The following is a 14,783-nucleotide window of genomic DNA, read 5'->3' on the forward strand; positions in this document are numbered from 1 at the left end:
CGTTAAGTGGCTGATTAAAAGGGATTAAATTACCGTAATAAAGTGCTTAAGTGGGTTTTGGCAGGGTTTGATTGTGATCGTTAAATAGGTTTTGTTTTGTTTTAAAATTAAGTCTATTGAAGTTTAAGTTATCAACCGTTTGTTGGCCATTTATAGTGCGCGTTGAAATCTTTACTTTGAAGTTGCAGGTCTTGCTTTAGCTTTACCTAGAGAACTTAAACTGTTGATTTTTCTAAATTAATCTTCTTTAATCTTTTTACAATCTTTTAATAAAAAAAATATGTGTTATTATACTTACTTTAAAGTTTAAATCAAATTGTAGCTCAAAATACTAGGTGTTATGTATGCAATATACATTAAAGGGTGGAAAAAATGTACCCTGTGGCATTATTTATTACGGTACCTATAGATAAGAGTAGGAAGAGACGTTGAATGCGAAGCGATCGCAAGCGCCAGACCACTGGATGGAAACTGCCTTAAATCACCACCAATCAATGAGGGGTGATGAGGGCTAAAAGCTACGAATAATACTAAAAGACAGGCGAAATATCGCTAGATGGCGTCAGTATCGTGAGGTTTTTTTTAACGTAAAGCTGCGTTTCCACCAGAGATGTGCGAGGATATGTTGCGAGGAATATGTTTTTGATCAACCAATAGAAACGCTTCATTTACCCATCCCCGCTTAGCACATCTCTGGTGGAAACAGCTCAGCGAAGCGAGGTTTTTGTACCTACATACAAAACAAAAGAAGGATGTGTGCGAGGGATGTGTTACGAGGATGTGTTACGAGGATGTGTTGCGAGGATATGTTACTCCGCTCCCGCCTCCCCCACCCTTATTTGAAAAGAGCCCGCTACACATCCTCGCACCGCTTAGCTACCTCGCACATCTCTCGTGGAAAAGCTGCTTTACGGTCTTGCTTGCAATGAGGGTTTTCACAGAGGCGAAATATCACTAGATGGCGTTAGTATCGTCAGGTCCGTTTGACGTTTGCTTGCGATTGGCTCATTTAGTTATTTAACCAATCGCAAGCAAACGTCAAACGGACCTCACGATACTAACGCCATCTAGCGATATTTCGCCTCTGTGAAAACCCTCATTGGCTAATAACTAAATGAGCCAATGGGCTATCGTTTTTTGTCTCACTAGATGGCGCACTGTTGCGTAGGTTTTTAAGTATGGCTTTCAAAGTCTGTTATTACGGGCGTGAAAACAAGTTTAGAAAAAATCATATTTAATACACCTTAAAACCGTACCATAAAAAATATCGAGCATGTCACAGTGTTGCATAGTCCCGTTTTGTTCGGAAAAAAGGGAGGACAAAGGTTTCCGAAAGACAAACTGTCTCAAAACACACATTCATTGCACCGGAACGCATATTTGCCATAATTAATTTTAGATATTGCAAATATTCACAAAATTATTCTATTATAAATAAACCCGCGTAGCTCACCCAAAAACTATGAGATTTGACATTTCGGAGACCTCACGCTACACTAGCGCCTCTAGTGGCGAATTCACACGCGATAGCCCTCATTGCAAGCAAGACAGTAACGTCAAAACCTCACGATATTAACGCCATCTAGCGATATTCACCTGTCTTTTAGCCCTCATTGATATACCTACCTACCTAGGTATTTTTATGACCTATCAAATCAAAACACAATTCGCACATTTTATCTAGGTATTTATTTGTTTCAGAACAATTAAAAATCTAATTTTGTATTTACCTAATTGAAAGTTAATAAGTGACTTAAAGGGCTAAAGTACGAATACTTATACCTATTCAGTGTACAGTCGAGTTCATTAACTTCTGAGCAAAAATTTGATCAAAATATCTGAACACGACTCTACGCCGTTAACAATAGTCGTTTTCAGATATTTTTGATCAAGTTTTTTGCATGCAAATTATCTAATTCTTTATAGGTCTTGGAGGCCTGCAAAAAAAAGTGCGTGCTCTTGACCCGAATGACTAGGTATATATATATACTGTAAGTATAGTTTTCTGAAAACCTACCTACCGTCAGTGTTTAGCGAAGCAAAATAGAATCAGTTGAAAATTGAATTAATAGAGATTTCTTGATAAATGTATATATCTGGGGCTCTTTCTAAAACGGTTTGCTCTGCAGTAGGTTAGTAAGCTTGCGTTACTTGCGCTGCGCGTCTTGCTAGTGTATAAGTCTTTCTCTGTCTAATCTTGAATTTAAAACCTTCTCTGTTAAATGTAAACGTAGTTCGAAATTGTTTTTCCATTCGATAACACGTATTGACAAGCTTTGTTTTTTTTAATAGCCTAGCTAAACAGTGTCCTACTCCCTAGCAAGGGCCATTTTCTCTCTGGCGTCTCTGAGGGGTTACCACGAAACTCGCAAATCGAAGTTCGTAACGCACCGTTCCTTTCACTCGCGTATTAAATGACATAAGCGTCAGCGGGACGGCATCATACGAAGTTCGAGTTTTGCACTTCATGGTATTATAGGGCATGGCTTCGGAAAAATTTCACCAGTCCCTATACAACGAAGTGCAAAATTCGAGCTTCGTATATCTTGCCGTCCCGCTGACGCTAATATTATTTAATACGAGAGTGAGGCGGACGGCACGATACGAACTTCGATTTCCAAATCCCCAACCTTCTTCAGAGTCGGACGCTGGCTAGGCCAAAATCACCATGCGACTAGGGTTACCGGAGGAAAAATTCAAGTCTGGACAAAAAGCCTGAGTCCCGTCAAAAAATCCTGAGAACTTGTCGCAATTCCAAGTTTTTTTTTTCAAAACGTAATTTACAATACCAAAAAGTCAATAATTATTTTAAGTAGGTATTATTATTGTAATATGTTGATTTTATTGGTGCAGAGTTGATTTTTGAATTAAGTAATATCTATTATGTATAAGGAAGATTATTAATTGATTTTGTTACTTTTCATAAATCCTCTATTTAATTGAGAATTCTAAAAATCATGAGATTTCCAAAATCCGGCCGGAATCCTAAGAAGTCTCAAAATCCTGAGGTATCAGGACAAATCCTGGGATATGGTAACTCTACATGCGACGGACATCGGAGCAGAAGTAGGCTTTTGATTTATAAAATAAAGTAAAAATTGTGTATATTGTAAATACCGTATTTGACCTGTCAACTGAAATCCAGTCATACATAGACATTAGTATTGTTGTTGTTGTTGTTTCTTTAAAAAAAATATGGCTCTGTCCATTGGAGGACAATTTTGCCAGTGTCTAGTAGTTTTTGCCGTTGTACGGTAAAAAAAATCTAGAAAACTCTAGACATTAGTAAAGATTGACATTTTACTACTTTGACATTTCGCGATTGGGACCGTCCGAGACTTGACTGCGCACGACTAGACGATGTAAGACATGGACCTCTTACGATGTGGACGCAATTTCGACACTGGACATTTTACGACTTTGACGTAAGACGCCGGAGCGATATTAGTTAGTCAGAAAGACAGGAGGACGATATATGTAAGTATTTTAACATCTAAGTATCTAACCACCTGCTTACCTTACCTATACGTTCACCGACACAGAACCTTCTTAGAAATTTCTTGATATGATCAAAAATAAATTACGTCCTTGGACGGACTGCCACAATGTGCTTTTCGAGCCTCCGTGCCTCCGTGGAATCGCATGCAGATATATGTATGTACCTACTTGCTTTTTACACAAATCCTACTATGGCAGCCGGCTACAGCCGTAACGTCCACAGAAGTGCTGTGTCACAACACGCGTTCATGCCCCTTATGTGTAGTGTAATAGGGTTCGGGTTACCTTGTAGCCTTTACGTATTATTATATGTGCTTTTGCTGTGACACTACGGATCTTTGCGATTTTCCTAAAGCGGCACAAGGTTCCTGCTTCCATATAAACCCTATGAAAAGTTCACGGCTGTGGACGGAACAGCACTTATTATATGTCACAGTAAAAATCGCCGGCCACAGACGTAGTGCCGAGCCGAATCACGAGGGTTTTTATTTATGACTCCAGGTCTGGATGGACTGAAATGCCTAAGCCAATTTGATTCGTCGGAATGTGCATATCCACTACGGTATGATACGAGTATATGATATGATAGCCGTATGAATCGGAGACTACCTATACTATAGCATGCTTGATTTTAGAATAGGACGAATAAAAAAAGAATCTTCTTCCATGTGTCGTAAAGGCGAGTGAGTCGTTTCTACAGGGACTTGATGTGAGAGTGGGCGCAGCACTCGCTCTATTGCCAACTAGGTACTGCGGAGTGCGGACTCCAGCACTGCGGTATAGGTACTTACTCAAGCCGTAGATTAGGTACACGATCATAAAAGTTTGTATAAATAATAATTTCACCGAAAGTTGTGTTATTGTGATGCGTTCGTTCGTATTTAATATAATAATACTTAATAATAATCCTAAGAATGGTAAAAAAAATAAGAAAATAATAATCCATACTTCCATACTAATTTTATAAATGCGGAAGTGTGTGTGTTTGTATGTATATTTGTCCGTCGTTCACGTCGAAACGGAGCGACGGATCGCCGTGATTTTTGGCATAGAGATAGTTTATGGGCCACAGAGTGACATAGGCTACTTTTTATCCCAAAAATACGCAGTTCCCGAGGGAACAGTGCGCGATAACCGAATTCTACGCGGGCGAAGCCGCGGACAAAAGCTAGTAGTATAAATATAAATAAAAATGTATTGTTTTGGAACACTATCTTTTACCGGATAGCTAAATTACCTACATCGAAAGGCGCCGGCAAGCTCGGTCAACCACGTAGGTACTATTAATTAAACACTAACACTCATTTCTTCATTCTAGAAACGAGGATGGTGGCGCTGGCGTCGGTACAGACAGCAACAATTAATGCGGCTGGCAGATCCATCGGCTGTCGAACTGCACATCGCCGCTGATCTCCTTTTTGGGGCACCAGTCACAGGCGATAAGCAAGCATACTTTGAGATAAAGATGCCGCAATATTCACTAAGCTATATTTTAAAAGTTTAAGTATTCTAAAAACAAGGATGGCGGCGCTGGCGTTGGTGTAGGCATCAATAGTTTTATGTGGCTGGTAGATCCATCGGCTGTCGAACTGCACATCAATTCTGTTCAATGTTCTTAAAAAATAACAAAAGATATTGACTCCAACACTAGCTGATTCTATCATGTATAAAAATAGTTACTAAGTACATCCTAACAAATAATACTAAAATCCTGCTTGCCTTTTTTTAACACCTTATTTTCCACGAAAATGGTCTTGGGCAGAACTTACCAAAATAAAAGTGTACATCATTAAGAACACTGAGCACAATTTCGGAAGTTCCTCTAAATATACGTGGGCAGGACGAGGTTAAAGCATTGCATGAAAAATAAAAAGTATCCAGTACTTAAGTGAACAATGGTATTCACTATTGCTATTTAATTTCTACTCAATCGAAGTGAAAATCAGTATAAATCTCGAGACCCGTACCGTACCGTAATATACCTACGTCTCAGGTAAAATGACCCGTTTTATGCTGTTGTACAATCTACTCTTTTATTTGCTTATTTATTTCTTCTTTCTTTCTTACTCTTTTTTTAAAGTGTTTGTATTTAAGGTTTGTAAATACACACTGGTACCTATCTTGTAACTTGCACCAAGACCTGAGTAATCGCTCCGGGCTGATTGATGAACTCCCCTCCCGCCCCCCTCGGTGCCCGGTGATACATGACCATAGACTATTACATGAACAATTAGATGTTATTCAGGGTACCTACTTTGTATAGACAAGTTGTATTGCATTCTGCACACAATTCTGCCGGTCTGCAGACACTGTGCTTCTTGGTTGACAAGAAATCGAAGCAACAACTCTATATTTTTTAGTTATCGCTGTCAACGGTTTTGACTTTATTCGTTTTGTTTTTTCTTTATTGAAATCATTATGATATGAAGGCCATTTTATTTTCGCCATCCCATATTGTACCTTCCAAAAATAATAATTTTCTCGTCCTCTGGAATCTGCCGCCCCTAGGACACTGCCGTCCCGCTGGGACATTTATTTTAAAAATGTTACCTACTACAGTAGGTCGGGCTTACAGCGGTTTGCCTATACCTACATCACGTTTCAATAAGTAACGACTTCTGACGATAGGTACAGTCTTTCACGAATTACATATTCGTACTTGAACTTAAAACTTAATATACTACAAGTCGTAGGTACTTTAGCAACTACGAGTAGGAACTGTTTAAATTTTTTCGTCGGATATCGAAAACAGGATAGTGCTTCCACCTTCCTAATAGTAGTATCTAATAATTCACCATCTTACTGAACGTAGATCATTGATAGATCATTTAGAAAGTCGAATGACAAAAAAATTCGGAACACCTCACATAGATGGCGCTGTTTGACACCATCTGAAACTCTTACTAGATGTCGCTACAAGTGTGTTCCGCTACAGAAAATATTGGCACAAACCCTGTTTACTACAAGAATAGAAAATATTTTTAGACGACTATAAATAATTAACTTCTTAAAAATATGTGTCCAAAAGCGCGACTCGTGCTAAATTTAATTAGTTAGTTTATTTGTAAGATTATGTATGATTCGTCCTACAATTTCATCGTGGGTTGAGTTTTAGTAATTTCCATTTACTTCGCATTTTTTTTAGGTTATCTGTTCTCAATAGAAGGAATTTTTGTTTCGCTTAAAATAGCTACTTGACCCTTTTGCCCTGTATTTAGATTAAAATTGTTCCTTTTTTATTGTTCCTTTAATTTAATTTAATCTTTCTAAGCTAGCAATAAAATTGAAAAGTTGAAAACCATTACCTCAGTCTAAATATAGGAAGCGAGGCGCCGGCATTTCGCATTCAGCCCCTACCCCCGAGCACAATGATAAATTAACAATATTATTGAGCGCAGACTCGGCGCGAAAATTAAATTAGTCAAACACCTCCTTTATTGCTCTGCCGGACAATTCGCTCTTAGTTTATAGAAAGTTTGTCAGGCCTGACGTTTTTACACGTGTTTTGTGCCAATTGTGCCGCCGTTTATGAATAGCATTAACTAGTAAAGGAATTATTCATTATTTGTTGTTAAACCGCGTGGGATGTTTTCTGATAGCTTTCTGCGGCATTTCACATTTGCTAAGCATTAATGGACATCGCGGTTTGCGCGCGTACTTTGTAGGTAGGTACACTTGTGGCACGCCAAAAAGAGTAATAAACCATCGCATTAGCACTGGAGAAGTGTTTCTAACAAGTAAACTGGGGAGCAGCTATCGTCCATTCACATTCCGTATCGTATACCTAACTATATCTAGGTACTTACATGACCGAGAACAGTTATGCGGACTTTGATATATTAAAAAGTCCAAAATAAATAAATTCGTTTATTGTTTTACATTTAACGTGAGTAATGATAATTTTCCATTGCTCTTCAAAAACCTAATTCGTTCATTCGATTTCTAGTTGTTGGCCAACAACGGGGTAAAAATAAATGCTATTCGATCGTTTGCATTTACGTGTTAACACATCGATGCGTCGTTCTCGTGGCACTTAAGGAAGAGGTTAAAATAAATCTGCGCCTAACTCTAGTAATTAACACTCGAATCGACAAAAAACCTATGGACCTTCTCTCGATTCGGCCTTTAATTTTCACGTTAGGCGCTGTTGTAGAATAACAACGTTCAGAGAACTCTAGCATCACCTGTCAAATGAAGCCATAAGTAATGAAACAGTAAACTGCTCCATGTTTGACATAGTTATAGTTTGTAGCCGACTTGTCCATGCTGTTGGGCATGGCGTGACTACCAACAAAACAACTTATTTGATCTTTAATGGTGCTACAGTTCCAAGCGTTATTATTCTAAGAGAGGTTTTAAATAATTTAGGGGGATGTAACAATGGGTACGGTCTGTTCGCGAGGCTGTTCCGGCTTCAGGGGTTCCGGCTGCTTAGCTGGACCAGTTTTCGTAATCGGTATGATCCTTTCTCCCGCTTGGGGAGGTGGTCTCTTCGGGGCGGTGATAGTGAGTACTCCATCAGAGGACAAAGAGCTGACGAGGTCGGCAACTTCGTAGCCACTGGGTAGGATGTAGCGCCGGGTGAACTGGCGGGAGATGTAGCCATGCTCGTCTTGTTTCTCTTCGTGTTTGCCTTCCACTAGCACGGAGTTGTTGCTGGCTTTGACTGTGATCTCCTCTGGTGTGAATTGCTGGACGTCTAGGATAACCTGGAATTGTGGATAGCATTGAAATGGAACCTGAGAACTTGTTCATTTATAATGCTTAAAATCAGGCGCGACTATCCTAAAGTATTAGTCAACAATGAAGATACTGTTCTGTAGTATGTGTGTTTCAAGGATTTGATGATGCGGTGACCAAACCATTTGTTGTTTTGAAAAAATATAGGTACCTTACCTAGGTTTTATCTAAAGCGGTGGTTGATTATTCGATGTTCATGTTAGGTACAGCATAAATTGAATATAAAATAACAACTTTAAGTTTGAAAGACAGTCTTTCCGCTCATGCAAAGATTTAAATGCTTAGGTTATATAGGTACAGCTACAATGCAATCCTTTCATCATATGGTCCTCCGTAAAGTAATAATCTATAAACCATCGAATCAATTCTAGACTGTGTGTTCTTACCTCAAACTTATCCTTAGTGAAATTAATAGTAGACGAAGATTCCTGTCTGGTCAGGTTTGTCCTCCAGGGTCGGAAGTAGGAATTCCGGAAGAGAGAGCTGGTGGGCAGCGTGGAAAGAGACGACAGGAGGTCGTCGCGGCGGAGTCCCATGCCGAAGTGCTGGTCCAGCAGCCGGGAGGGACGCTCCCAGTCTTCCCACCAGTCGCGGAACATCATCGGGACCATAGACATCTGGAAGAATGAAGATTTAAACCTGGAGGATGACTTAATTGGTCAATAATATCTGAACCAATTTAGGGTAGGTACCTAAAGCCAGACGAGCGTAATTTTTTGTACTGTGGGTCGCGTATGTATGTTGTTTTGTTGGCGTAATTTTGTGTCATACAGAAGTCCTATTTGTGCACAACTCATTTTGAGTCGCCGTGTGGCCCAAACTGGACTTTTATAATTAAAACCGAATACAGCAGGAATTACGCGGCCGAAAACACCCAAATCGCAACTCAAAAAAATTCGCTCGTCTGGCTTCACCTTATAGACAAAGTTGTTATGGAGATAATTGAAGTCCCGGTAAGGATAATTCCATTCTGGAATATTGTAGGTACATTAGAAAAGGGTAAACAATCTTAACGAGTCTTTTTATTGAAAAACTTTAAAAAAAATAGTAGTAAGTACTGGTGAAACCAACAAAATGTTGACCATTGTGTCCTTGCTCTAAAAATTGTTACATACTTGCTGTGACTCATTGTTCAAAAGTGTTTTCAATATAAAGATACGTCAAGAACGCTTAAGTAGGTTCCCGCAGGATAACGAACGATAAACAGATTCTTCGCAGACGAAGTCGCGAACAACTGCTAGTTTACCTGCTAAGTATAGTTTAATTTAGGGAAAGTCTTACGTATACTCTTGTATGGTACAATTTTCGGGACTTTCCTCTCGGAATATCATGCTTGTATCATGTACAGTCGCGAACCGAGATTGATGAGCTACTTGCTACTGTTTGTAATTTAGTCGTGTAATGCTATTCTGGTTTATTGATGTCAATATTTACTACAATTATATGGATAACTCGGCTAAATTATGAACTACTAGCCGTTACCCGCGACTCCGTCCGCGTAGAATTCAGTTATCGCTATCCCACGGGAACTATACAATTTTCCGGGATAAAACCATCCTATTATGTCCTTCTACGGGACTCAAACTATATCTACACCGTATTTCATCTAAATCGGTTCAGCGGTTTAGACGTGATGAAGTAACAAACAGACTTACAAACTTTCGCATTTTTGATATTAGTGGGTTTAGTGGGAAGTAGGAGGAGTGCGGCTCTATATTTCCGGTCCGCGATGGTAGGCAGGTACATTTGTCATCTTATTATTCTTGTATTGCCGATCCAACGCAGCAATGTGCCAACTAGCTGAGCTAAGATAGCACTACATCCTAGACGATGACGAGTTATCTATTCTTGAGGAATCGTAATAACTATTTCAAATGCAACAATAAAACGTGAGTTAAAATGGTAATAAATTTAAACGATGACTATTGCATATTTTACGTTCAAATGCTGCCTAGACGATCGACACGATAAATATTAAGTGAATGAACTATTGATTAATTTAATTTAGAAACGAAAAGCTTATTTAAGCCTGAAGTACTGAAAAGAAATTTGGTGCAGGTATAGTAGTATTGTATGTAGTGAATACAGTCAGGTGTGCCGCGATTGCCGCGAAGGTGCTTTTTGGGGTTTCTTATCTAAAGGGTGTCAACAAGGCCCTATTAATAAGCCTCCGCTTTCCGTTATTAAATTAATATCTAGGTACGTATATTCCGTCCCACATCTTGATGTCGAATTGATAAAATATAAAGTAAATAGGTACCAAAATTACACTAGATACTTACAAGAGCGGTGCAAAATGTTAACATAAATCATTACATTGTCTGGCATTCTCATCACTCAGGGTTTCAGTTATTTTTAACCGTGATAAACAAGTTTTGTTGATGAACGAATGAGGTAGTGCAGGGCTGAGCGAACATATTATTAAAGTCATAGTATGTGACGACTAGTATAGGTACGAAGTGCGAGCTACGCAACCATTTATTATATTGGTAACTGAATTTTTCCAATATCTATATATACCTAAGAGGTGCAGGATACATTTTCATCTGGGATTTTCAAAGATTTCCCAAACCACAGTCATCAAAATTAGTTTAGGTATTTAGGTAAAATCCGTGAGCTCTAAGAAAAACCTTCGGGTTTCGGAGGAAATCGGAAGGATTCGTGTATAGTAGAAAATAACATTGTCTTTTTGACTTAGTAGCAATCCATCACGTGAAGAGTGCACTCGTTGTGTTTTCATTGATTTACTTATACATATAGAGCAGTTAAAACCACCACTTACGTATTTATTTAGTTTATTTTTCGAAAATTGATTTCCATGGGGAGTCAATTTAAACAGGTTATTTCTTCGGGGAAATTGTTTATAATGTATTTTTTTAAAGAAGCTGAATGTTTCAAGAAATGTGTTGATTGCAGATATTTTAATGAGTTTGGAATAAGAATAATAATAAATAAATAAATAATAAATATCACGGGACAATTCACACCAATTGACCTAGTCCCAAAGTCAAAAAAGCAGGCAGGTTTTGCTATAAATATAAATATTATAATATTAAAAATAGACCGAACATTCGTATTTTTTATACAAATATCTGCCCCGACACGGGAATCGAACCCGGGACCTCAAGCTTCGTAGTCTTCTCTAACCACTAGGCATTTGGTCGTCTAAATGAAAGAATGCTTCTCTTGTTTTTTTTTTATACAAAATTCCGTATGCCTTTACAGTTGGAATAAATATTTGTTAAATTGAATGAATTTGTAACAAATCTGTAAAAGAAATCTTAATAAAATCAGATTTAAAGGTTTAATAACAGTTATAATAAATTGTACCTACGTTTATTGTTCAACCTTTTTAATGACCTCAAGATGAGGCTTTTTGCAGTATTAAAAAATAAGTATGACATATTTTACAAGAAGTTCTAATCTCAAATTCTTAATAATCGGATTATATTTAAAAAAAATGTGTTTGTTTTGTAAACAGGTAGGTATATGTGGTTTTATTCTAATGTTATATTTAAATTATGTTCTCGCTGCTGAGGTGAAAAATTGTATGTGTCACACGAGACCAAAGTTCAAATTCAATTATAGAATCCTTCGCTTACTCGGGATTCAAAATCAACGCTCGCAACGAAAAACAACTTTGCTCTCTTGTTGCACAAATAACTATTTTGGTTAGATTGATATTTTTAATTTCGTACTTAATATCTTTTGCATGAAATGTCCGATTTGAATAATTCAAAAAGTAATCTACCTACATGTATTGAAACCGTCTTGAATATAAAATTATTTATTTAGATAAGGGTTAATGATGAAAAGATGTTTTATGGCAACTTTTTTTACACTTTGAATTACATTATTGTAGTTTTAGTAGAGAACCCTATTTTTTTTTTTATGTAAATATAGCATTCCAATAGTGAAAGAATTTTTAAAATCGTTACAGTAGTTTTTGACTTAACTCGTAACAAACATCCAAAAATCCTTTATAATATTAGTATAGATCTATGGAAGAATTTGAAAATTCTGATTTTGTTTTATTTGTATCATGACAAAAAGTCATGTTGTATTAAAATTAGAAAATGATAAATAAGCGTAATATTATTACAGTAAGGTTTATTTCGTACTGATGGTTATTCTTTACATAACTTTTTACGCTAACTTCAAAAAGTTTTGCAAGTTGAGAACAGAACCGCATATCACGATCGCGTGTCATCGTCAATACCCGAAGTATGTTTTAAAATCCGAAGGTTTTTTAAGAGCTCACGGAGTGTACCTATTTTTCCCTAATGCATGCCTTTCTTAGGTAAAAACCTACTTTAGCCCTAGAAATATATATATAGAAATTGACAACCCTGTGGAAATTTAGAACCGAATGAATTGTTCTGGAACGAATCCACGGGTGATTCACCTGGTTTCGGGAACGGTTTTAGAATGTGATGCAACTGACTTTATACATCTCAATATAACACACAATCAAATAAATAGGCACTTTTAGTTTTGAATAAGTAGCTAGGTAGGTATTTAAAAAAAAACATGTCAATAGCGTATTGTGGGTACTTAAAAAAACTTTTTGTTTACTATTAAATTTTAGCAATAAGTAAACAATTACTAAAACGCTCTCTGGGTATTAATTAACATTAAAGTAATGAACACAGACTATCTAAATAGTATAGTATATAGTTTATAATAATATAATTACTGACAGTAGTGGTTTTTTCTGGTTTACTTTGGGTTTGTGATTCCCTCTTTTCAGGAATAGCAACTGCCTCCGAAATTTTTTTATAAGAGAAATCGACATGACACTGGCTCAATCGAAAGGCATAACCAAAACTAAAAAAAAAAAATCTTTAAATGACTTAACAGAAAAAACGCTTTCTAAATATTAATGATGCATTTTTTTCAATCAAATATAGAGGTTAGTATTGTTAACCTTGTTTTTCTATTGACAAAAATAAACTCAACACGTTTTTCCAGCGTATAGGTACCTACCCAATTAAATAAATTATGTACACAAAACCGTTTGACGTAGGTAACAGTAACGTAACACAGTCACAACACTAGATTCACTAAAACAAAAAAAGACCAATTTGTTTATGGCCAGAAATAATTCCAAATTCAAAAATACCTTGGAGGAATTAGAAGTTCGTTGCAGGCGCACGCCGCAGTGCTCGTGAGACTATGATGTCCACGTTTCATGAGAGATTTAAATAGAATTTTCAGCTGCCCACGCCACTGAGTCACGGCGGGAACACACCTTGAACTTGCAGATATTTACAGTGACCATCTTTTGAGATAAGAAGCAATAAGAAATAGGACCGAAAACATCAAAACTTTTCCAATTCAATAAATAAGTGGGGAAAATATGCCTAAGGGATGAGAAAAGAAAACTAGGTAGGTGTATGTAATGTACCTAAGTATTTAGAAAATGGCACATCCTGTGGGCTGAGTGTACCCACGAGAATACATGGAATAAATTAAAAAAAATAGGCATGGTGTAACGTGAACAGTCAAGCTCAAAATTATCTGTAAGTACCCTGTACCATCATCACATCACCTACTTACTTTGTGGCGGTAATCAAAAGCACAAGAACGGCCATTACAGACGGGCTGCAAGGTATCCACCAACTGCCGACTGTCCATACATTTTTAAATGCAGTCGATACAACTGCACGTAAACTCGGCAGTCAGCGATTGCGGTTACGGTTAAGTCTCTATTAGCTAGCTCTAAAGAACGAACGGTGACATTGCTTAAAAAATACTAGAAATCATAAATTGAAATAAATTTTGTATTAAAAAAAATGGAAAATGCAAAACCTAGCAAAAGATTGGCCACATTATGTTCGTGATACATTATTTACCATCCTACGTAACGTGATGATACCGAGGAAATTCAGACTTTTCTAGATACAGGTGGGTTCAGAACAATAGGTAGTGCCATCGTCATGGAGAAATGAATCACGAAGATTCGGTTGATATAATAACGAAATATTTATGTGGGTATGGCGAGTTACAAAGAACACTAAATTAAGAAGACAACTTTATTTTTAACATTCGACGTCACACGCACACGATCGTTTGAGTAGGCGTGCGTTGTTATTCCACCCAGCTGATTTTTGACGATTCGTTGGTGGTCGTGTAAATATGGTGTAAATTGTTTTATTGTTAAACCGACTTCTAAAAACGAGGAGGTTCTCAATTCGTCTGTATGCTTTTTTTGTATGTTTGTTACGCGATAACTCCGCCAATTGTGGGCCGAATTTCAAAATTATTTTTTTGTTCTAAAGGACATAGGTACTTCCGAGGTATAGTCCCATTGCTACCAAGTTAGGATCTGATGATGGGATCTAAGAGAAATCGAGCGAAACCCTCAAATTTTAAATGCGCACCTACCTAGCGATTTTGGCATTTTTAACACCAAGTCAAGCACTTACATTTCAGAAAGTATCATTTGGTGAACTGGACCTGATAAAGAAGACCGTAGGTACCGGTACTCGATCTGTTATAAAATAATATAACGATGCCGTGTTCAAACAGATTGTGTAAAAACC

The 14,783-nt window shown here is 37.3% G+C and overlaps 1 protein-coding gene across 1 annotated transcript; it reads right to left on the reverse strand.

Moving 5' to 3' along the window:
* Nucleotides 1-7,352: 7,352 nt before the first annotated feature.
* Nucleotides 7,353-13,466, reverse strand: LOC141434844 (protein lethal(2)essential for life-like). Its single transcript, XM_074097296.1, has 3 exons — nucleotides 13,361-13,466; nucleotides 8,625-8,855; nucleotides 7,353-8,207 (listed from the first exon to the last, which is right to left on the reverse strand). The coding sequence occupies exons 2-3, from the start codon at nucleotides 8,853-8,855 to the stop codon at nucleotides 7,863-7,865; spliced, it is 576 nt and encodes a 191-aa protein (XP_073953397.1). The 5' UTR covers nucleotides 13,361-13,466; the 3' UTR covers nucleotides 7,353-7,862.
* Between the last annotated feature and the right edge of the window lie 1,317 nt (nucleotides 13,467-14,783).

Source organism: Choristoneura fumiferana, chromosome 14 (assembly GCF_025370935.1).
Source record: "Choristoneura fumiferana chromosome 14, NRCan_CFum_1, whole genome shotgun sequence".
Classification (NCBI taxonomy): domain Eukaryota; kingdom Metazoa; phylum Arthropoda; class Insecta; order Lepidoptera; family Tortricidae; genus Choristoneura; species Choristoneura fumiferana.

Coding starts and splice junctions, on each gene's coding strand:
- LOC141434844 (XM_074097296.1), bottom strand. CDS start 8,855: ATGTCTATGGTCCCGATGATGTTCCGCGACTGGTGGGAAGACTGGGAG. Junction 8,208..8,624: donor TCACTAAGGATAAGTTTGAG/GTAAGAACACAC, acceptor CCACAATTCCAG/GTTATCCTAGACGTCCAGCA.